Source organism: Myotis daubentonii, chromosome 1 (assembly GCF_963259705.1).
Source record: "Myotis daubentonii chromosome 1, mMyoDau2.1, whole genome shotgun sequence".
Classification (NCBI taxonomy): domain Eukaryota; kingdom Metazoa; phylum Chordata; class Mammalia; order Chiroptera; family Vespertilionidae; genus Myotis; species Myotis daubentonii.
Window position 1 is genome coordinate 220,006,786 of NC_081840.1, and position 24,847 is coordinate 220,031,632.

The 24,847-nt window shown below is 43.0% G+C and overlaps 1 protein-coding gene across 1 annotated transcript in view; it reads left to right on the forward strand.

Annotated features, from left to right (window-relative positions):
- PPARGC1A (PPARG coactivator 1 alpha) overlaps positions 1 to 24,847 on the forward strand; it is a 663,751-nt gene that overhangs the window by 174,916 nt on the left and 463,988 nt on the right. Inside the window, exon 2 of the mRNA XM_059674345.1 lies at positions 19,016 to 19,080. Within this exon, the coding sequence (XP_059530328.1) occupies positions 19,063 to 19,080 (18 nt within the window). The 5' untranslated portion in view covers positions 19,016 to 19,062. The remainder of the gene's footprint in view (positions 1 to 19,015; positions 19,081 to 24,847) is intronic.

Genomic DNA, 24,847 nt, shown 5'->3' on the forward strand with positions numbered 1-24,847 from the left:
AGCTTCCATCAAGTCATTTCTGTGTCCTGGATAGCCAGGAGCATCCAGTGGTAGGATGTAACTGTTACCTTACAATGTGTTTATATTTATGATTACTATAGCTTTTCTTATTCAAATACCATATCTTCCTTTACTCCTTTCTTCTGTCCTCCCTTCCTCTCTTCTTTTCCCTCCCTCCCTCCCTCCCTCCCTTCTTCCCTCCCTCCCTCCCTTAGTTCCTTCTTTTCTGCCTCCCTTCCCTTCCCTTCCCTTCCCTTCCCTTCCCTTCCCTTCCCTTCCCTTCCCTTCCCTTCCCTTCCCTTCCCTTCCCTTTCCTTCCCCCCTCCTTCCCACCCCCTCTCTTTTCCTCCCTCCCTCGCTCCTTCCTTTTATCTTAAGATAAGGAATCGGTATGAAACTTAGTATTCTGAGAAGCATCTCTGTAGTTTTTCCATTAGCTGGTGTGTATTATATATGCGCTCATCACTTGTGCATTTGTATTGGAATGTGTGCTTATAAACGCTGCCATAAACTCCGCTCTTCCATTGGGATGAGAATGGAGTTGTTACAGACAGTTGATGAGGTGGCATCTGTTGGCCAACAGTTTTACGCTGCAGTAGCTCTGAGCAGATAACATTAATAGGAATCACATTTTAAAGTTGTAAATTTGATGTAAAATACTAAATTTGACAATAATTGTGTTATAAAGCAAAAGTTCTATTTATTAAAGGGCTCCGTCTCTCCTTCGTGTGAGGGGCTCTGGAATTCTTGCTCATACCTGCCCCTAGCAATTATCATGCCTTCTCCAAAGTTCTGTTTTATTTTTCCATTTTCATAACAACTACATTATGATGTGACATATTTTTTCCAGATATTTTGCTTGAATAAATAAATAGGATATTAAATTCAACTGGGGTATTAGATTATAAATTAGTTCTGTAATAGGCGTCATAATGTTATTTAGATTTTCAGTTTACACAGACCTTGTAGCAACTCCCCAGAGCTATGCTACAGAATTAGAAGTAGATAGAAGTTGATGCAAGAAAATTGGTTTTTGTAATATGCTGATGCCAGTAGAGTTGTGCTGTGTGTAAAGGTATTTAAACGGAGCATTCCTGCTTACTTTGTGGCACAGAGAAAAGATTGATGGTGATTTCAGGGATGGACTTGTTGGTGCTAATATTGGCCACATGCGAAACTAAAATATTTCTTCCCAAAATTCAAGCAGTGTTTATGTATGAAGGCTAAAAGTCCAGCAGTAGAACATATATCAACTGCTTCATGGAGGAATGTTTTTCTTTTATCTGGGTGGGTATAATAATGACATAATCTCACAAGTGTTTCTTGGTGACCAATTCAGTGCTTTCAGTTATCTTTCACTGAAAGATGCCCACCAAGGAAAATACTCACCCAGGAGCTCAGAGTGATTCCTGATGTCACCAGATAGCAGGCTAAAACTGATAACTGTTGTAATAACCTGGTTATTATTTAACAGGGAAGGAGCAAAGGAGAGACTCGTTAACATAGACATGCCATTTATACAGCTTTGCCAGGGAGCTGTGGTTAACCTTCTCTAAGTCTGTTCCCCGTTGATGGCTGGGGAACAGCGATTGGACAAAGGCAGTTTAGACGCATGCTCAGTAAGGTCTGGGTGATGTATGAAGATGCTTACCTGTCCATCACACCTGGGAATGAGTTAGTGGCTAGAATAGGCACGGCCACTGCAAGGACATGGGACCTGATATTTAACTCGCTTTCACTCTTGTGTTCTTGGGACTCCTGTTCAGGGGACGTGCTCCCCTTCATCGGCCTGTGTGGCTCACGGCCATGTGGGACCCACACAATGGACCAATAGACTGAAGGCAACATGATGCTCTGCCGGGCTCAGCTCCACCATGGAACGGAAGCTCTGGACTACTGGCTCTGCTTCTAGCTTTATTGAAGCCCCAGCTGTCTATTTCCCAGGACTGATTTGAAGACAGTGGGACTTTGGAAACCAAGAAATATAACTGCAAGCAAATAAAAACCATTCATTCTCCCATGTGAGTCTTAGAAAATTCCTTTTCTGAAGATATCACAAGAACCCCACTCCCACTAGCGATGGCGGAATGCTACCCACCCAGTCCTCTGGCAACTTAACCTCATTGAAGTGATCCCTATTGCACAGCGGTGGAGAAGCATGCATACTTATTAGGAAATCAGGCTTAGCCAGGTGAGCACTGACAGCAAGGTGTAAAGAGAGCATCTGGGTAGCAAAAGGAAGTCTTCTTTGTGGTGAGAACTGTCATAACTCTAAACAGGCGGTGGCAAGCTGCACTGTGGGGGACACAAAACTGGCCCCTGGCCTTGATGGGGATAGCTCATGAGCTGAGAATGGCTGTTGCATTTTTAAATGGTTGAGTGAAAATCAGAAGAAGAATGCTTTGCGACACAGGAAAGTTATATGAAATTCAATTTCAACGTGGATACACAAAGTTTTCACCACACAACCATACTCATTTGTTTACATGTTGCCTGTGGTTCCTTTTACACAACAGGGTTGAGTAGTTCAGACCGACGGAATGGCCTGCAGAGCCTAACATAGCCCCTCTCTCGCCCTTTATGGAAGAAGCTTGCGGACCTTGTTTTAAACCCAAACCAGGGTAGGCTGCGGTGCTCAGAAAGCCCCATCCTGGGCAGGGACTGAGGTGGAAGCTCTGGTCACCAGTGCACAGTGGTGCTTTACTTAAAAGGGAGAAAACGAGTTAACAAATGAGGAGAATTGTACTCCTGGGCCTTGGTTAAAAAAATGCCAAATGTAGAACCAATCCAACGAACTGCTGGGGCATGAAAAATATCCCTCTGGGCTACGCTCCCTTTCAGTTTTATGGAACTTTTATCTGAACACCGGAAGGTTGGTGCCCCACGGGACTTATAAAGGCGCCTCAATAGGGCAAAGTCTATTTTAGAGTCTGGTCAGCCATGTGGCAGTCCTGGAAGGCAGCCTTGGTGTGGCCAGGCCAGACTGGGACTGGTCGTCGCTGCCCCCCTCACCAGCCCCAGCACTTATAGAAAAATCTTGTTTTCTCTCAGGCCTCAGTCTGCTCATCTGTAAGCGGATGAGTGGTTCATCCCAATGACCTCTAATGCGCATTCGGTTCTGAGATGACCTGGTGTCTCTGATGATGGACAACAGTCACTGGCATCAGAAGGTCCCAGTCTCAGGGAAGGCGCCTCTTGGATTTGGCTTCTTTTGTAGCTTCCTCTTGCCTCCAAAGTGCTGCCTTGCTTTAAGGGTTCACAAGTCCTGACATGTTTGTAAAGAGAGGCAGGGCAGGAATTCATACGCCTCGCCTCATAACCAACATGTTGTGAATAACCTATATTTGGAACACAATTTGTCATAGGGACGCAGGCAGAGTTTTAAACTCGAGCAGCCTCTGCAAGGCAATGCTTTATTCTTCTCCAGCAGACCCCGGGCTCCGCACTCTGCACCTCCTGGAAGGGACGGGAGCCTTTATTGGAGAAACTGCTCTCCATTTCCGAAGAATGGGAACATTTGCATTAAAAGATGCAAGACATGCCATTGTAATTTCACGAGAATTACCCTTTCCAATGAATGTTAGATGAAGAACCAGGTTAAAATCCCTTGAAAGTGGCTGGAAGATAAATGAGAGCGGAGCTGCAGTTAGGTAGAAGTAAATTTTATTCCTTCCCTTTAAAATGGTTTTTAATTGATTTGGCATACTTTTTAAGTTAATAATGAATACTGTACCGGGCCCGCATGAGCACTCCGGTGAATTAGATCTATTGCATTGGAAAGAGCCTTCCCTTGCCGAGGACGGCGGTTTTAATGAAGAATCTTTGCTTATTGCACCGATGGAAATGCGGCTCGCCGTGGCTTCAGACAGTTCTCTAATTAGCAGTCCAGTCTGCTCCCCTCAATATTTTACCTGAAACAGTTTGAAAATGTAGACAGGAAAGGTGCTTTATCATAACGCGGGGTGTTCCTCCCCACGTTGCAGGAGACCATGCAAACGCAAGGAGACCTGGGAGCTGGAGAGTCCTGCAAAGGCGTTATTACAAGACCCGGAGATCTTTTAAATTTATTTTTAATGTTGAATAAGTCCAGGGATCTTGAAAAGGGGTGGGGATAGGTAACTCTGAATACACTAATGGGTTTTATGTTAGAATAATAAATGTAACTTTTTTGGAGGGGGGGGGGGTTGGAGTAGATAGGGTGGGGTGGAGGGTGGGGAGAGGGGCATTAAATCCCTAAATTAGGGCCAGTGATCAGATGTTAAGTTGTAATATGGGTGGAGGTGGGCGTTTCATGGCTCCTCTACTCGCTTGTGGGATTGGAGTTTCTCAGTGTCTCTCCCGTGTTACCATTATTGGAGCATGCGGAGTGTGCTGGACTATTTAGAGGCCATGGCCAAAGCCAACATGGAGATAGAAGCCAAAAACAGGATGAGCCAAAGCCAGACATTCCTGCCAGGTCAAAATATAAAGAACAGGTCTTTCCATCCACTCACACACTGAGCGAGTGAGAAATGGAGAGAACACGGGAAGGGGGAAGACAGGAGAAACTGAGCTTTGGAGAATAAAGTGTCCTGAGGGATAGAAGCTAACATTCAGCACATTTCTACTTTAAATAAGATATCTGATTACTAGTATTAAGACTGTGGTCTTAAGAGTTTAGGAAAATGATTGATCAGGTTTATATTAATGTAAAATGATAGGCGTGGTGTTCCAGGTGCTAGGATAAGTACTACATATAGAATGATCTAATTAAGCTGCTATTAGTATCCTCAGGGGTAGGTAGGTCCTACTAGGTTTTCCATTTCAAAGACAAGAAAACTGAGGCACAGAGAAATTACTGTTAGCCGAGTTCACATGGCCAGAAAGTGATAGAATAGGGATTTAAACCCTGGAAGAATACTGATTCTGCAGGGGAAACTGGGTTCACGATTTACAGGTGGAGAAAGGACCACGCATTTCCTGAACTTGGATAATGGGAGTCGGAGCTAGGGCTGAAGAAGACCTGCTGGTTCCCATAATGCACTTGGAGCTGTAGACGGCTGCGTGCACTCTTGCTACCTAACTGTAATTAAAATTATCATACAGTATAATGATCTCTAATACATTTCAGAACAAATCACCATCTTATATCTGACATGTTGTTAATGTTTACTACCATAATTACCAATTTGAAATATAAGGCAGCAATTTTTATTAGTGTTTGGTTATGTATAATTATGTCAAATATGAGACTGCAATTTAGATTGCACTGTATTAGCAGTGATCATATAAAATGATTACGGTGTACACTTGACATCCTGGATAGTTTATGTTTCTATAGATTTTTTCCCCCCTGCAAACCATAAAGAATTATTTAAAGATCACCCAAAGGTTATTTCTAATACTTTCCATTTAAAGGTTTTTAGAGTGTGGGGATGTACATACTAAAAATGGAATATTTGGAATCACAGTTTAACAGAGAGGAATGGAAGGTATCTATCAATGAACGTGCCTGATCTGCCAGACCCGCTTCTGGGTACTTTGTACATCTAATTTCTAATCCTTAAAATGAGCGTGCTATTTTCCCCACCTCTGGCTAGATAGAGAACTGAGGCCAGAGAATATAAGATATGTTACCCATGTAGTGAATAGTGGTGTTGAAATTGAAGTTCATGATCTTTCTGGGAGTGTTTATGCTGTGTGGTTAGAAAAGAGGTCATTTTATGGCAGACTGTTGTCTGAGTGTGCATTTCTATCAAATTAGTAGCATTCTGTATTTAATGAGATATGTATACGCTGGTCCTTTCGTATACGTTATCTCATTAAATATGTTCTATTAGATCCATTGTAGAGCTGGGAAAATGGAGAGAAATTTAAGAGTTTTCTGCAAGTTTGCACAGTTAACACAAGAAGTGCTAGGACTGTGAATTAAATTCTAATGTTTTCTCAGGAAAGATTGCTACCAGCTTCCTCTGCAGTTGTAACTAGGATACTCTGAAGCTGCCCTTTAGTACAGTAGCCCTGGAGTTCTTTTTGTGGTGGTGGTGGTGGTGATGATGTTGTAGTGTGGTGTTGAAGGCAGCTAACACTGATCAAGGACTACAGGCTAAGCTATTTACATTTATTATGCTCATTTAATTCTTGTGATATCCCCCATTGTGGATAAGAAAACTAAGATGTGGAGAGATTCTCACTACAGAGTCATAGAGCCAGGACTTGGATATAAAATTTGTCTGCTTCCAGAGTTCATTCCCTTCTATGCTCATTTTCTACAGACGCAATAATCAAGTTACTTCTCTGATTCCTTATCCTTTTCCAAGAAAACCCATTTTCTACTCCTCAGTATGTTTTTGTTGTTGTTATGTTTTCCTGGACACTATTTTCTTAAAATATTTCTAAATTTCAGTGATCAAAATTCCTTCAAATGTTAACATTTCAATGAATAATATTTCAAAAAACAAATGAACAAACAATAATAAAAAGAAGATCCAGAAAGATTACTTCCTGATTCTGGTGTATAATCAAATTATTTAAAGGAAATACATATTTAAAATTTTAAGAGCAACAAAACTATATTAGAAAGAGAAGAAAATAGAGTAGTTATATATCTTACTTCAATCACTAATATGATTTGGTGACTTTCTCCTCAATTGCTCATTTACACATCTTTACAAAAGATGATAAGTACTACATAGGTAGGGACTATATCTGTTTTGTTCACTGTGCCTGATACTTTATACAATACTTGATATATAGTAGGAATTCATGAACATGTACAAATTAAAGAATCAATGAAATATAGATATTAGTTAGTATTTTGCTTTTGTATTTTGTTAGTATGCCATATACATTTTTTATTATAATTTTAAAAAATCTTTCTTAAAATTAAATTTATAAAATAATTGATTATTAGTGTAGAAATATATCTTACTCAAGAGTGAGATTTTTATCTTAAAAATAATTTTATTGATTTTAGAGAGAGAAAGGGAGAGGGAGAGAGAGAAACAGCCATGATGAGAGAGAATCATTGATTAGCTGCCTCTGCAAGTTCCACACTGGGGATCGAGCACACAACCCAGTCATGTGCCTTGTCCCGGAATGGAACCCTGCCTGACCTCCTGGTTCATGGGTTGATGTGATGCTCAACTACTGAACCACACCAGCCTGGCAGATTTTTATCTATTTTGGTGTTCTCAAACTGCATATTCCTTTTTTGGAAGGACTCAAAGTCGTTGTCCAACCAAAGACTGCTCTCTCCGAGGTCCTATTTGGTAGCCACAGAAATCCTTTAAACAAATATCTCCCTGTTTTGTCCCTCATCTATAAAGCCTGTGCCCAACAGGAGGACATTTATTAGGAGTCCCTATTTTGTCAGTGGTGAGGGGTTTGTTGGCTCATCCCCACCAGTTTGACTTGCACTGGCAAGGCCAGCATTAAGAGCTGCACAAGGCAGGGTTTGACCATGTGTCATAACTGAGTGAGCAGGATCCTGATTCAATGTATGGCAGTACTGTGGCTAATACCGGGTTCTATCTGAGCCACAGGGCACTGAATCAGATCACAGTCATTGACAATTAACTTGCCCTTTCAGCCAAAATGAAATAAAAGAAAATCTTTTCCTTATGATTATTTTTCTTGACTTTATAGTAGAGCCTCATCCTGCTTGCTTAAAAAATGTCCAAGATCCAGAACCTTACCATTTGAATAAATAAGAATCACATTTTGTCATTGTTGTTTTTGTTTATCTATTTCAAGTGCTTCCAGTACCTACCACAGAGATGTAGGAACAAGTCCTTTTAAGATTTATCATGAAAAAAGGGCCTTAGAAATCCTTTAACCCAGTTTTAAAATTGATCCCCTAAGAAAAGTTAAATATCACCATTGTTTGTAGATTGCTGGATCACTACAAAGATAATTCTTTCATAAATACAGATGGTGCCCTTATGGAAATTACATGACAGTAAATAGATGCCAATAGGAAAAAAAAAAAAGACACGTTGATTAGCTAATAAAATGGTGTTCACTAGAATTATGCGTCTCTGCCTAATTTATGGCTTATTTGAACTCGTGATGCCCTGTTTTCATTTCGGCTTTGAGGAAGTGTTCCTTTAAAAACTTTTAAAATGTAAAATAATATGATTTTGATGGTCTTGAGCATAAAATGCTAATTATCGATTAGCAGTGAATCACAGCCATAAAGCTTCCACCTCCTCACCCCCTCTTCTCGCTGCAAGACATTCTTATGAATTGATGAAGCTGAATCAATTGCCAGCAGGCTGAAAACACAGCACTAGACTGACAGTGAAAGAATGAGCCAATGAATATGTTATAGGCAAATTATTGATATGAAAATCAATACTCAGGGTTTTGGCATGCAAGGGGAAGGGGAATGGGGAAAGGAACCAATATTTACCAAGTGCCTAGTGTGTCAGATGGTGGGAACAGCTTTATATTTGGGCCCCTGCAGGCGCTTTTTTCTTTTATTTCCTCTGAGACGTATTATATTAATAGCCACTCCCCCCCATCCCCCACCTTTCTTAACATGGGTTGAAAAAGGGGGGAGAGAAATTTTGTCATGGGGTCAGGAGGGCATTTGAAGAATTAGCATTATGTTTTTTGTTTTTCGCTTTCACGACTCTTGTTTGTTGGTGGGTGAAATGTTGAGCAATGTTGCCCAACCTTTTCCAAATGGCACGTGAATAATCCTGTAATCAGTGTAATGTATTCTGTTGCGGGAGTAATCAAGTCATTCAGCTTTGAAGTAAGACCCAGTTTTTAAAAAGTGGCTGATGAATGCAGTTTCATTTACCGAGAGGAGGCTGCTGTACCTGGGCTATTTGGGTCTTCTGGTGGAACCGGAGGAAAGTACTTGGGGAAGCTGAAGTGGACCATTCTAAAAATATCGCAGTTTCAGGATCCATTTTCCTAGCAGGCGAAGTGTGCAATTTAAGATTTTAAAATTAAACATGCCTGTGTGCTTTTGAATCTAGTGTTGCCAAAGTGTAGTTGATTGGGAGAGAGACACCGGAAGGTGGTGGCCTCTGTTAAGCCTGTCCTTTCCCTGGTTCTTTGCAGAGTGGGGTCCTTCTCCTTATTCAAGTCTTGGCTTAAATGCTCTTTCTTCAGAGAGGCCTGCCTGGACACTTTTCCTGCCCCAGAGCCACAATCTCCCTCAGTCCCTCCTTCCTTTTTGATTTTCTTCATGACTCTTGCAAACAATAGAAAATCTTACTATTTGCTGGTGACCCTTCTTTAAAGCTCCCTGAGACAGGACTTTGTCTTGTTTACCACGGTATCTGCAAGACCCCCAACAGTTCCCGATAGGCTCTCATGAAAGAGTGATTGAAAGAACTTGCTTGATTCTAACTCAGAGGGTCCCTCTCTAGGTGCCTCAGTTGCATTGCTAACGGATTCAGAGGAACCCACCGCTCTCCTTGCTCTAACTCCACCAACCAACACCACCAAGCGACTCCTCAGTGGCACACCTAAGGGTGAAGGCTCACCTAGTGGGTCCTGTGCCCGGTGGGAGGCTGCTGCTCACTGGGCAGCTTGGGTTCCACGAGGTGGCAGCAGGCATGCAAAATCCTTGGAGTCCCCACTAGTTTAGTTTCATATTACTTAAAACACCTTTTTTTAAAAACCAACTCCGGCATCTGTGGTTATGTTCTGTGCTTGATTCGCAAGGCTTTAGCAGTCCAAATCCCACCAATGCCACTTTGCACAAAGCCTTTGATATTGACTTGGGTCAACTTCATCTATGGCCTTGTGTTCCCTCCCCACACCTTAGGCTTCTCAACAACTCTTTGCTTACCCCTCTCTCTTTTAAAAAAAATATTTTTATTGATTTTAGAGAGGAAGGGAGAGAGAGAGAGAGAGAGAGAGAGAGAGAGAGAGAGAGAGAGAGAGAAACATCAATGATGAGAGAGAATCATTGATGGGCTGCCTCCTGCACACCCCACACTGGGAATCGAGCCTGCAACCCAGGCATGTGCCCTGGCTGGGAATCTAACCATGACCTCCTGGTTCATACGTCGATGCTCAGCTACTGAGCCACACCAGCTGGGCTTGCTTACCCCTCTCTTGTTTTCTTTCTCTCTCATACTTATTCTTCCTCCCATGTCCCCCCATCTCACGATTGAATTCTACACACATAAGGAATAATCTTGGCCCTAGCTTCCTCTTCTGCCCCTGCCTCTTCAGATGTATCCAGTGTTCTAACATTAAGTAAGATCTTCATGAAAAAGCCCATATGTAAAAATCTCCATGTACAAGTAGGTAATTTGGGAACTAATCATTGGTGTATCAACACCTTCCTATAGCATTTCTTTCCTTTCCTTTCCCAGCATTGATTTTCTGCTTATGAAAGTAAGGTGTGCTCACTGAGAAGCGTTCTGATAATAAAGAAAACCCAGAGTGACTTTAAGCAGCAGGTTTCCCAGTGGAGCCAGAAGAGGATTTGGCTTTAAAGAGCATAATTAACAGAACTCGTTTTAAGTGCCCATTTATTGCAGAAAATAGGGGAATTACCTGTCTAAGGGAATGAGAAGTGTTCAGATGCTGCCGACTCTTCCCCCAAATGCACTGTGGTCCCAGAATAATGGCTTCTTTTATAGGAAGAGGAGGGGACGTTGCCCTGGTCCAGCGGGTAGGAGACACTGCAAGTAAACTTTCTTGATTTACAGAAAATATGCCCAAGTCAGCCTTTTCAAAGAGAGCCACCATACCACCTAGAGTCAAATAGGGTATATATATATATTCCTTATCTTTTTTTTTTTTGTTAATCCTCAGTAAGGATATTTTCCCATGGACTTTTAGAGAGAGTGTAAGGGAAGGGGAGAGACAGAGAGAGAGAGAGAAACATCAATGTGAGAGAGACACATCAATTGGCTGTCCTTCACACGTACCCTAACCAGGGTCAGGGATGGAGCCTGCAACCCAGGCAAATGCCCCTGACTAGAATTGAACTCTGGATCCTTCAGTCTGCAGGCCAATGTTTTATCCACTGAGAAAAACCTGCTAGAGCTATCTTCCTTACCTTTTGATTCATTTGTTAGAGCAAACTCACATTTCCCAAAGTCTGTTCCATTGAGCACCTGTCTGGTATGATTTTCCATGCCAGAGGGTTCCCCAGTCAAATAAGGTGGGGACGCTCATCCCATTGTACCCATTTCTTGGAGACTCGTGATGCACATCAGCATGTTAAAGAATAGGAGGGTCTCAAGGACAGAGGCCTGGGTTACTTCATTTCCTTGGTTGTTTCTGAAATGCATTTGAATGTGGATTTTCTTTTTTTAAAAGTAATCTGCTCATTTCCCCTAGAACTATTTGGTTACAAAACAAAGAAAACAAATCAGTAAAGTAGCTGTTGTATACAGTTGACCCTTGAACAACACGGGTTTGAACAGCACAGGGTCACTTATATGCAGATATTTTTTTCAACAAATGCAGTCAGCCTTTTGCATCTTCAGGTTTCACGTGCCAGATTCAACACATTGATGACTGGGAACAGTATTTTCTCATTCCCATCTGTAGTTTCCCAACCTCGGATGGAAAATACTGCTTTTGATCCAGGATTGGTTGAATTTGCAAGTGTGAAGGGGTGACTATAGAATCAAAAGTTATACCCTAATTTTTGAGTAGGAGGACCAGGGACCCTACTCCCCGTGTTGTTCAGGGGTCAAGCATACATACTCTGGGTGTATAGTCTTCTGTTTGGGGCTTTTGACTTCTGATGTCTTTTTTTTTTGGGTGGGGGGCCTGGATGAGAAGATGGGTAGGTTAAGGCCTAAGCCATCAATTCCTTAGTGTCAGGTACTGTGCTAAGCACTTTCCTGGCATCACTGCCTTTGAACCCCAGAGCAACCTGTGATCCTGGATTTGTAGAAATGGATCCTAAAGCTCAAAGAGGTGATGAAACTTGCTTCCAGCTACTCAGTGAGGTGAGAGGTGGAGCGGAGCAAGGACCATGATTACTGACCCCATGCTTCCGATGCTCAGTGCTTCTGATACTCATGCCCTTCAGCACCTCAGACATAGACCCCACTTCACCTGTCACACTTTCGGGGTCCCTTAGAGGCACTCTCTGGTTTCCCTTTAAAATAAACTGCTGTTAGGAGTGTACCATCACACACGGATCCCTCTTGCTGGGATCCATACCCTTCACATGTCAATAATTGGAAACTATTCATGTGATGTATATATATATATATATATATATATATATATATATATATATATATCTCCTATCTAATAAAAGAGAAACATGGTAATTAGTGTACGACTGCTACCCTTCCCATTGGCTAATCAGGGAGATATGCAAATTAACTGCCAGCCAAGATGGCCGCCGGCAGCCAGGCAGCTTAAAGCGAACATGAGGCTTGCTTGCTTCAGTGACGGAGGACTCCAACGTTCCCCGCCTGCCGCTGCAGGCCTCTGAGCTGCAACTCTAAGCAACTATGTTACAAATATAGAAGCTAAACAAAACCCCAGAAACCTGCTTTAGTCAGTCGGGCTTCAGCCAGCAGGATCGCAACATTGTTTGAAACCTGCTTTCAGCAGCGGAGGCCTAAGAACTGGAGCCAAGCCTCAGAGGTAAAGCTGGCCCAGAATAAAAAAGAGAAGAAAAAAAGGAGCAGTTGGGAGCTTCAGTCACTCGCCAGCCTGAAAACAGCCCTCAGCCCCTCACCCAGACTGGCACCAGGCTCAGTGTGACAGGGGGCAGCGCCCAAACCCCCTGATCGCCCTGCAGCTCTGTGTGTGACAGGGGGCGGGGCCACAACCTCCCTATCCGCCCTGCTCTGTTCTTGACAGGGGAAGGCGCCCCAACCTCCTGATTAGCCCTGCTCTGTGCCTGATAGGGGGAGCTCCCCAACCCTATGATCGCCCTGCGGCTCTGTGTGTGACAGGGTGTGGCGCCCCAACCCCCTGATTGGCCCTGCTCTGTGTGTGACTGGGAGCAGCGCCCCAACTCCCTGATCGGCCCTGCTCTGTGGGTGATAGAAGGCGGCGCCCCAACCCCACCCCATGGGCCCTGCTCTGTGTGTGACGGGGTAGAGCCATAACCTCCCCATCGGCCCTACTCTGTGAGTGACAGGGGGGAGCTCCTCAACCCCCTGATCGGCCCTGCTCTGTGCGTGAAAGGGGGTGGCGTCACAACCTCCCCATCGACCCTACCTTGAGTGTGACAGGGGGCGGTGCCCCAACCCCCCAATCGGCCCTACCCTGAGCGTGACTGAGGTTGGCATCGCAACCTCCAATCTGCCCTGTTCTGTGCATGACAGGGGGCGGCGCCCCAACTCCCCAATCGGCCCTGCTCTGAGCCTGACCAAAGGCTGCACCTAGGGATTGGGCCTGCCCTCTGCCACCTGGGAGCAGGCCTAAGCCAGCAGGTCGTTATCTCCCGAGGGGTCCCAGACTGCGAGAGGGCACAGGCTGGGCTGAGGGACCCCTCCCCCCCCCCCCGAGTGCACAAATTTTTGTGCACTGGGCCTCTAATATATATATATATATATATATATATATATATATATATATATATATATCCATGTCTACACCTATTCATCCAACCATCCATATGTCTAACTCCACCTCCATCTCTATATCATCCACATCTATATATCTATATCTGTCTATATCTATATCTATATCTATATCTATATCTATATCTATATCTATCTATATCTATATCATCTATCTATAATCTATATTATCTATATCTATCCTGGCTTCCCCATAATCTATTCCAGGGCTGGGAACAGTAGTAGGAGCTTGGTGACAAATGTGTATTGGCATCAAATGAAGAAATCTGCTCTATGTAGTATGAGTTTATGCCCTTATTATACACTCTAGCCTCCTCTGCTTTATTTTTCTCCATAGCATTTATCTCTACTGGACATATATTTACTTGTTTATTTGTTTTACATTTACTTGCTTATTTGCTTACATGGTTTCTCCCCACACTTGGAGGTGAACTTATTTTTGGGAAAGTCCTTCAAGTCATTTATTCACTTCTGTGAACCTAGAGTAGGTGCTCAGTAAATATTTGGTGAAAGAATAAATGTTCAAAACAAGTTTTTATCATTACTTCTCCTTTCCCCAAACTCCTCAAATTGCTTTCTTTATTCGTCTACTTCTCTCTCAGGAGTAGTTAAAATCTACTTAGGGCTGTAAATAGAGGAAGTCTACATTCTTAGCTACTCCTGGGTTAATGGGTATGGGCTGTCTGCAAGGCAGAAGCAGCGAGGAGGTCGAGTGCACAGGAAGGTGTGTGGTCACAGGGCCACATGCACAGTTCCCACATCATGTGCGGCCTGTCACTGTCACAGCACAAATCTCTTTAGCAGAAACCCTGAGTTTTCTCCTAAAAAGTGCAGACAGAAGCTCCTTTTCCCACCCACTAAAACCACACCCTGCTGGGTTTCTTGACTTGGGATGGAAAGGTATTTCAATATAATTAATCTCCTTTGCAATCCTTTAAAAGCCATTCTTCTTGGAAGGGGGTCCACAGATTTCATCAGACAGCCAAAGGGATCTGGAAAAGATAAGGACCCCTGAGCAGCCTGGACTAATACAGGCTGGGAGCAATATTTTACTTGGTACTTAGGTAAGGCAAAGGGTTGAAAAATGGGCTTCCTTTAACCTTTGAAAAAAAAAAATCTGTGCATTTGTTTAGCATTTGTCCATTCTCTCCTCTCCCCTCCACCTGTGGGTGGGTATAGTCAGAATCTCTCTCTCTCTCTCTCTCTCTCTCTCTCTCTCTCTCTCTCTCTCTCTCTCTCTTCACTCCTTTATGGCAGAAGTGATTCTGATATCCTGAGGTTTAGGAAGGCAGGTGAGTCACTGTTTCCAAGGCAGGGGGCCCTGGCCGCCTCCACTCTGTAAAGGCATTGGAACTGAGCTCAGGACTGGTGTGGAATGCAGAGATCAGTGGAAAGGCATCCTGCCAAAATGTTTGCCCACCCAACGGTAGAGATTCAAGCCCGCCCAGCCCTGATTGGATTACCGCAGCCCCAGAAGCACTTTAATCTCAACTGCTGCTCCTTGGGATGGGGAGGGCGCGGGGGAGGAGAGGCGATGATTGAGATGTGCGAGCTGTGGAGGGATCCGGAGGCTGGAGTCTCCCAGCTGCGGGGCCAGCACTGGGAGTATGCAACCGCTTGCCATGGAGATGAAGTGAGGGGTTCTTACATATAGGTCTGTTGATAACTTCCCTTTAATCTGGAGTGTGGTGTATGAGATTTTTGTCAGGACAGGTTTTAGCACTCACAGCCTGGTGGCGGCAGGGTGTGTCTCAGGGCTGATTACATTCGGGGAATAAACGTAAGCTTTAAGTAGGGATACACTTTCGTAATGGGTATGTGTTGGTGGGAAGGTGAAGGGGAAAAAAGGCTGGATTCTTAAGAAGCAAGGGACTTTTTAATAGCCAGAGACAGCAGATTAGGAGAAAGGAATGGAATAGAGCATGAATGATATAGAATAACCAGAAAAATACCACCCAAATAAATGTTGTTTACCCAAACACATACTCGTATCTAACAATAAAGTAGTTGAAAAAATTTAAAACACCTCCTTGGAACACATTTATTTTTGTAAGCCACATAGAATAAAGGAAATTGTAATAGGCTGTGATTAATTACATCCAAAGTAACAAATGGGGATAAGCCATCGTTTCTGCCTTTTGGGGCTCACAGTCCATATATAAGGGAAGGCGTCCTGTAATTAGAGGGGGACATCTTGGTCATGAGAGAGACCAGATGACCAGTGGGTTGGGAGGGGAGCTGAGGACTGAGAGGCTGTGGTCTGGAGAAGTCCAGGCTTGGAAGGTGGAGCCTCTCTCTCTCTCTCTCTCTCTCTCTCTCTCTCTCTCTCTCTCTCATATTTTTATTGATTTCAGAGAGGAAGGAGAGGGCGAGAGAGGTAGAAACATCAATGATGAGAGAGAATCACTGATGGGCTCCCTCCTGCATGCCCTGCACTGGGGATCCAGCCTGCAACCTGGGCATGTGCCCCGACCGGGAATCGAACCGTGACCTCCCAGTTCATAGGTTGATATTCAATCATTGAGCCATACTGGCCAGACTGGAGCCATTTACTCTTCAGGCTGAGAGAGAAGAGCCCAGGGCAGGGTTCAGGACTGTGGTCCTAGGGTGGTAAAGAGATTTGTCTGGCATTGGCTTTTCAGATGGATGCAGCCATGAGAGAAGAAGGCTAGGAAATGGGAGGCAGGGAGAGTGACAGTGGAAACATTTATTACTCAGGGTGAAAAAAATGGGGGAGGAGTGTGCTGATTTCTGGAATGATATTTACAAAAACCAGGTCAGGAAAACTGACAAGGGGGCACGTGTAGAGCTCATTGGAATAGGAATGCTCCTGTCTTTCTATGTGCGCGGGGGTGGGGGTGGGGGGATATTTGAACCCGTGGGGACGCAAGTAAGTGGCAAAAGTTATTGGGGAAGCGTCAAGGTGGAAATTCATAGCTATTATTTTCGTGGCCTCTAGCTACAAGAGCTAACAGGTGAAGGTAGTCTAGAGACCCAAAGTGGGAAAAAATGACATTTTTACATTTTTGTCAGGTAGGCAATTTAAAAATAAACTTGAATTTAATATATACCATTAATGCTAGAGGTTGTGTTATAACGATGCAAAAATGCCTTCTTTTCAATAGTTGTTAAAAAAAAAGTATGTTGAAGGGGGCTGGGAATCACATATAGAAGAGCCATATACGGCTGGGACAGCCACCCTACACAGCTATTGAAAACATACCAAGCATCTGCCCTCCAGAATTAACACTTTAACCTATGTCAGGGACTCACTATTATCCTAATATCTGCTCTTGGATTCTGTCCAGTCCCATTAGCGATTCCCATGTTGATTGCTCTGTTATTCTCGAATGTTAATTGCTTCTAAATCTCGTTGGATGTTCAGATGCTTGGGGAAAAGAAATCTGACTGGCGAAGGTGTGAGTTTTATTAATGTGCAAGTAAACAAGAAGTCTGTCTCGAGATTCCAGTGAAGTGTCTGTGATTCAGGATGTCATAGACAGCGGATGCGGCATCTTTCTTGGCATGTCTGTTGTGTGTTGGTGGTGTGATCTTAGGGGGCAGTGGGAGGGTTTCAGTGATATTGGTGGCATTGGTTCAAAATGAGCATGCTTGTAGATATGATTAGATAAGCAAACCCTTCTCTCTTGATTTCAGAGAGGAAGGAGAGGGAAGGACTTGCTTTACTTGCTTAGTAGAGAAGGACCTGGCTACCTTTGAAAAAAACTGAGACATAGTGCTATGAAATCAGAAGATGTAGACATATGAGTATAATTTGGCCCACCAGCTATACGTTGATCTTCATAGTTTCTGAACCAGAAGAAATCTTGGAAATAAGCTTCTGAAGCTTCCTTATTTTTCCACTGGCAACAAAAGCCCTGGAGGATGAAGAGGTCAGGGCCTCAGAGAAACTCACAGTAGAACTGGGCAGAGAGAGAGAGTGAGGTTACCTGACTCTTGGCCCAGTGCTCCAGCAATCAAGAGAAGGGAAAAGAATAAAAACTGGTGTTTATTGTATTTTCAGGAACATTTAATTTCCGTGAGTGTTGGTGGAGACCCCCTAGCCCCCATGGGTGGAAAAACTTATGATGATCTAGTATGGAATTTCATTTATTTGTAATTATAACGGTATCCTGGTGAGAATAAAAGGAGATGCAGGAATAGGGCAGAGCACCCACTACAGCATTGTGATTAATTCATTCAACCAATATTTATGGAGTGTCTTGACCCTGGGGTTCAGTAGTAAACAAAATGTTCTTCCTTCTTTTGGAGCTTATGTCCTAGTTGGGGGGAGGGGCGCATAGGAGAGTAAGTTAAGAGAGGGACCAAGTAATGGTAGATTGTGGTGAGTCTGATGAAGAAAAAGGAAGGGCAGCAGGGGACAGAGTATGATGAGCTATTTTAGGTGAGTGCTCAGGGGAGACCTCACTGAAGAGGCTTATGAGCAGAGATCATGGAAATATCTACAGAAATATAGTCCCAAGAAAAGTGGACAATTGGAAGGACAAAGTTCATGAGGTGGGGATGTGCCTGGGGATTTGTGGATGAGCCAAGAGTTAGTATGAGAAGATAGTGGGAGATCATGACCCTCAAATCATGGGCTTTGGGAAGGCTCTGGGTGATACATTTTTAAGAAGACCCATCCTTTTGCATTTCTGTAATCCCAAGTAGTATGGCTCATAAACAGAGCCCAAAGTCATCTTTTTGGAGAATATTTTCCGAAGGTGCCATCCTCCTGCGATTGGTATCTATGCCTCACCAGGAGTGTCCAGAAAGCGTCAGATCTTTCTGGTGAGTTTTATATCAGAGAGGCTTTCACTGTACTCAAATCCTTGAATCATACGATGATCAAGTATACATAGTAAGAACCCAGCAAATACAGATTATTTGGTCAATGCATGAGTAAATAAATGGCCTGAGAGTGGTAGAAAGGATGGGTGTCCTAGAAAAAGCTGTTAAAATATGCCCTTCTAAAAATGTTGTTAGCAAGATTGTTTCTGAAACTTTCTGACTTCCTTGGAATAATTTTTAAAGACATGTCCATATGCTGACATGTGAACATAAGTATATAACAAACTGAACAGTAGTAACATTATTTTCAGGCCAAATTTTAGTTTGATGATTGTATTTTGTCAATCTAATTTTTTCTCCATGTTAAAACTGGATATGGGGAATAGTCCAACCTTTTCTCTGGTATTAAAGGAATATTGGAGTCTGGGCTCATTCACCTAAGGGGTTACATTCAGCACTGTCTCTACTCTGAGTAAAATGTGTTCAATACGTTGAGATCATGGTGAAACTTGCATGGGAAATATCAGTCCCCAAGGAAAAGGTGGGTGAATAAGTTGTACTGGGGATGGGGAAAATGAAAGTGTAATTCTTGTACTCCTATAACTGAATTCTCTCGCTATAATGGACCAATAATTTATTTGTCTATTGTATTTCAGTATCCCCAGCTGTGAAGTGGGGGTAACACAAACTTACCCTCTGCCTTTCAGGTTTTTTGCGAAAATCAGTGAACTAATATTGGTAGAATTGGAGCCCCATGGATGAAGGGTACTTTGTAAGTATAACACATTATTGTCCTATTCTGTTCTGTTACTGCAAAGTGCAAATATCAGATGTCTGTTCTTGCCATATTAGGAAATCAGTAACACTGAGTTTCATACCCAAATATCAATACTCTGATTTCTTTTGAGGAATTTAATATTTCTGAAGTCTCTAATGGTCTGTCAATATGTTGGATGTAGAAAAGCCTGACCCACTCAATATTCAGTCAATGTTTACTAGATAATTTAGAAGAATACATGTATACATATTGTGTAAAAATGTTTATATGATCCCTTGATATGAATGCAGGTATTTTTATTTCTCTTCCCCCACCTCTTTGTCCCCTTTTTTGACTTGCATTTAATTCTGTGTTTTGAACAGTGGTTTGTGTCTTAAAGAAATGGTTGTTTTCAGGGAGAGACTGAATGTTCCACTGAGGTCAGCAATGTTTTGTTAATGATGAAACTAAATGAGACATTCCTTAGGCAAGTTGCTAACTATTGTGTTTCCAGACTGGATAAAGGAGGAGGCCAACTAGAATGATGAGCTAAATATGGATCACCCCTCCCTGACCATGTTACTGCCCAGGTGGCTTGGGAGTGGCCTCCTGTCCATGGAATGGCCAAGGGCTGCAAGCCACAAAACCAGAGAGCAGGCAGAAACTGTGCAATCCCAAAGTGATTTTCCCTGCTGAGTGGTACATCTTTTAGTTTGCTAAGTCAACCAATGCCCTGGCATTGTGGGGACAACAGTAGACGGGCTGGTGACGTGCCCAGTTCTTAACACGTGGTACTTTTTTTTAGAAAAGGTGGTTGTCACCCCTTAAGAACTCCTGACATAGAGAAATAGAAAACGTATCATGATTGCTTATTCAAGCCCATTTTTGTGAGTCACCCTGAGATTCATGGGCCTTTAGGGTCTTATGTCTGGAAGGGTCTACATGTCTCATCTAGTGCTATTTCTACTACAATTGAAGGATTCCTCTGATGCGTGTCCAAGAACCTCCAGAGCAGGGGTGGGGAACATCCGGCCCACAGGCCGTATAAGGTCTGGCCCTACCAAGACCAACCATAGGCAGGACTAGGAATTCAATAGATCTAGGAGCTTTTTATCATAGCAACATACATTTATATTAAGTGAATTATATTAATCAAATGATGTTATAAATATCCAAATGGCTCTTGGCAGAATGAAGGTTCCCTACCCCTGTTCTAGAGGCAGATTGACTACCTCAAGAAGCAACTCTTTGTTGTTACTGTTCTTTCTCAAGTTGAACCCAAATCCATCCTCTGTGTATCTTCTACCCTTGGGCCCTAATGCATCCCTACAAAGAACAAGTTTTTCTCCTCCAAAGCAACAGCCTTTCAAATGTTCGGGGCTCTTATCGGGTCCCCCTTAGAGTGGTCTCTGTTTGCTTCAACAACTGGAGCTTGTGTGCCCTGGCTCCGACTCTACCCTCTGGGAAGGTTCTCATTTGTCTGTATCTTTCTTAGCAAGCTGCCCTGAGACTCTGCCTCCTCCAGGCCCCATTCTGCATCTCAGAGTCAAGAGATCTAATCAAAGGTATGGAAGAGAATGACCTCGAAGAGACCATCTGGAGTCACGTGCGCCCATGGATTGGTTTGAGTAACAAGACAGCAAAGCCCACATCCCTCTGCGAGGTGCAGATGATTGACAGGGAGAAAGCTGTTTTGGTTAATAATACAAACTGCTTGGCTCCTGGAGACACAGCAGCAGCTTACTAATTCGTTAGAAGTGAATTAAGGTTGTTTACCGATGTTTTAAAGTAACTGTCAGAGTGAAAAAAAAAAAAAAGAGTTGGTACTAGATGAGACCACTCGCCCACTTCGGAGTTGCTGTTTATTTTAAGCCATGTGCATAAATAATATATTGAGATATGAAGGGTGATTTGAAGCCTTAGAACACGGAGCCTCCTGTTTACTGACTGTCATTGGGCTGAAGAGCATTTAAATGGCACCGAACCTTTGTGTCTGGGAATGCAAGGCGTGAAATTAACTTTCCTTTCGTAGTTAGCGGAAATCATGATGAAGGCAGTCTTGTTAATGTGTCTGCTGCTGATCTGGGTCTCTTGCTATGTAAGACAAGCCTTGGCGATAGGATGCTCCCCATGTCTCCATCGAAACAGGACCTCTGCCAGCCAATCCCCAACTCCCAAAACAAGGATTGGGTCACTGAGTCAGTTTGACTAGACTCGGTTCCAGGGGTTCTAGTCCTCACCTCCAGTAGCCCTTTCTGAATATCTCTTTTCTCACCTGTTGAATGAAGGTAAAAGCATCTGCTTCCACTCCTTTATTTGAAGATGGTGAGACCCTAATGAGGTCATCGTTGTGAAATGGCTTTGAAAGGTATCAGGTGTCATATCTGGATGGGAAGAGGCTGTGTTCTAGGTGACTTACCTGTACTAACTCATTTCCTCTGCCTGACAGCCCTCTGGGATAGGTACTGTGATTGTCCTGATTTTGTCACTGCAAAAACTGAAGCACAGGGAAGTGAGGGGACTTCTCCATCATGTCAGAGATGACAAGGCAGATTGGGATTCAAATTCTAGGCCGTTGGGGTCCAGAGTTTGTGTTCTTAACTGCTACTTATTTGGGAGAATGGATTTGTGTTCGCCTCGTTGAAAATGTGTAATTTATACAACTGTTTTTTTTAAAATTTATATTTACATTATATTTATATGAATTTCAAAAGAGGAAAGAGCCTCAAGTGATTAATGCAAACAAAAATGGTGGGAATTTGCAGCTATGTGTTCCTATATACGCTTGTGCCTCTTAGTCATGCTGAAGGAAATGAAACATCATCATGAATAGCCTGGACCCATTTTAGCTCGAGAAAATGCAGGTACGGCTTTTCTGTGAGTGATTATCAGCAAGGAGGCGTCCCATTGGCTGGGATGTAGCCGACCCTATGGAGTAATTAAGTTTTATGTGTAAAGAGCCAGGCGATTCTTAGATGAAAAGCCCTAAGTGAAAAAAAGATCTATTACTCGTAATGGTTTCAGAAACAAGGATTTGATTCACTGTTTGTCCCTGTAAACTTGGAAGTGTGGTAGCCTATTTTGGAGAATGGGGAGACTGTTAGAGAATGAATAGAAAATGTACGGGATGTTTAATTTTGCATGATTACATTTCATATTTGCCGAGGTAACTGTGGCAAATAGAAGTGCGCAATAATATCACGGCATATCTGTTTTAGATGTTTTGATGAATACTCTGGGTTTTACAGTCTGATACATGAACCCTTTGGGATAAGTCCTTATTATGCAAATGAACAAGAATGGATTTGTGTTCGCCTCGTTGAAAATATGTAATTTATATAACTGCTTTTTTATTTATATTTACATTCTATTTATTTGAATTTCAAAAGAGGAAAGAGCCTCAAGTGATTAATGAAAACAAAAATGGTAGGAATTTACAGCTATTCCCTCCTGAAATACGTTTAGTCTGGAGGGAGGTCATACTCAAAAGTTGGAGTGGCAAGCCCTGGGCCTGATTTGCTTCGGATTTCTGAATGAAGCAGTTCAAAAATAGGATCATTTTCATAATCCCAGAAAAGTGGACGGACTCATGAGAAGTAAGCAGCTGAGGGGAAGAATAAATTCTGCAGCTCCAAATGGCCCAAATCTCAGCGATCGCTGCTGTGCCTTAGCACTTGTTCATACAATAAGATAATTGCATAATTAAACACAAGGTGGAATGTCAGTAATCGGGAGCTTAGTTTTCTCATTGCAATATGCAAGTTGCTGGTGTTGGAAATCAGCTCAGCCTGTTATGGAGGGAGGCCGGGCTCATTCTTTCACCTCACTTCCTCTGCGGCTCTGCTGGCGGGTCGGAGACACTTCCCCTTGGTTATTTTTAGTTGGTTATATTTAGACAAGGTGCAGTGAGGCAGAGGTCCCCCCAAGTCTGCCCTGCCTGCCCAGGCCGTGAGAGGTGAGGATCATTTTGCTAAAAGTGTCCCTGTGCCCTCTTGATCTTTCTAGGTAATAATGGGCACAAGGCAAGCTGTAGAGGAGTGCTGTTTGGAATGGGTTGTACCTCTTTCTTACTGTTTTTCTTAATTTTTATCCAAGGATATTTTCCAATTGATTTTTAGAGAGAGTGGAAGGGAGGGAAAGGGACACACAGAGAGAAACATCGGTGTGAGAGAGACACGTCGATTGGTTGCCTTCCACACTCTCCCCAATCAGAGCCCGGGATAAGCCTGCAACCGAGGTAGGTGCCCTTGACAGGAATCAAACCCAGGATCCTTCAGTCCGCAGGTCGATGCTCTATCCACTGAGCCAAACTGGCTAGGATTGGAGGGTACCTCTTTGGGTCCTGATTCCGAGTTTTCTCAGTGGAGTGCTTGAGAGGACAGACTCCAGAGCTGGGCTCCTGAGGGCAAACCCTGGTGTGGCCTCTTCCACACTGGGCGACCCTGGGAAAGAAACTCCCTCTCCCTTGGTTGCTTGTGTGTAAAAGGAGAATCTTAGTGTTGCTGCAAGGCTTGACTAAGTTCATGTATGGAAAGAGCTCAGAAAACACCCCAGGCAGGCTGTCAGCACCCAGTAAACGCTAGCTAGTAGTATCAGGCAGGGAGTTTCATATCCATCTAAATGTGGCAAATCTTTGAGGAAGAAAAATAAGTAGATTTATCGTTTCACCCTTTCAAGAAAAATTTATTGATCACTTTATCTGCCATCATTCTGGGTGTCAAAAAACAAAGATGAATAATAGCTCTTCCCTGCCCTGGGAATTGAATTGGGAAAATAGACATGCCAACAGATGATGATGATGATGATGATGATGATGATGATGATAATGATATAAAAAATAGCATTAAAACAAAGTCTGCCAGATAATTACTTTAGCAGGACCTGGTCTGTCATAGTGACTTGAGCATGTAACACATAGACGAATAAATGGATGGCAGAAATTTGGTCTAAGATTAGTTTGTCTAGAGTCAAAATGGTTTATCAGCATAGAGTAGGTTCCTAGTTGAGTAGACACTTAGCCTATGGTTGGGACTCAGTATATGTTTGAAGACTGAGTCAATGAATGCATGGATAAAATTGACTTTAAGCTTCTTCTCTTTTGAATTACTACCGTGAGTTTCAGAAAGCAGTGAGTTTGCTAAATATTGAGTATTAGGTCAGGCTCTAGGGCAGTGATGACGAACCTATGACACGCGTGTCAGAGGTGACATGCGAACTCATTTTTTGGTTGATTTTTCTTTGTTAAGTGGCATTTAAATATATAAAATAAATATCAAAAATATAAGTCTTTGTTTTACTATGGTTGCAAATATCAAAAAATTTCTATATGTGACACGGCACCAGAGTTAAATTAGGGTTTTTCAAAATGCTGACACACCGAGCTCAAAAGGTTCGCCATCACTGCAGGGTTAGGCGAGTGAGATGCCTAAGGTGAGAAGTTGACAGAGACTTCGCAGGGTCCTACCCATGCCTCCTGAAATTTTGCACCTTAGTGCCTCACTTTCCTCTCCCTCGTCCAGGCCCTGTGGAATATCTTGCCCTATATATGTGACTCTGCTTCAGCTGGACGTTGGTTCAAAGAACATTTTCCCCAAATTTTATTTTGAAAAATTTCAAAGCTATAGAAAAGTTGAAAGAATAGTGCACGAAGCACTCTGTACACCTTTTAGCTGTTCTTATGAATGGTCAATGTTTGGCCACATTGACTCTATCTCCCTTACAGACATGGCTTTGAACCTTGTCCTAATAGTGCACAAGAGAAATCATGTGCCCCCATGCAGCA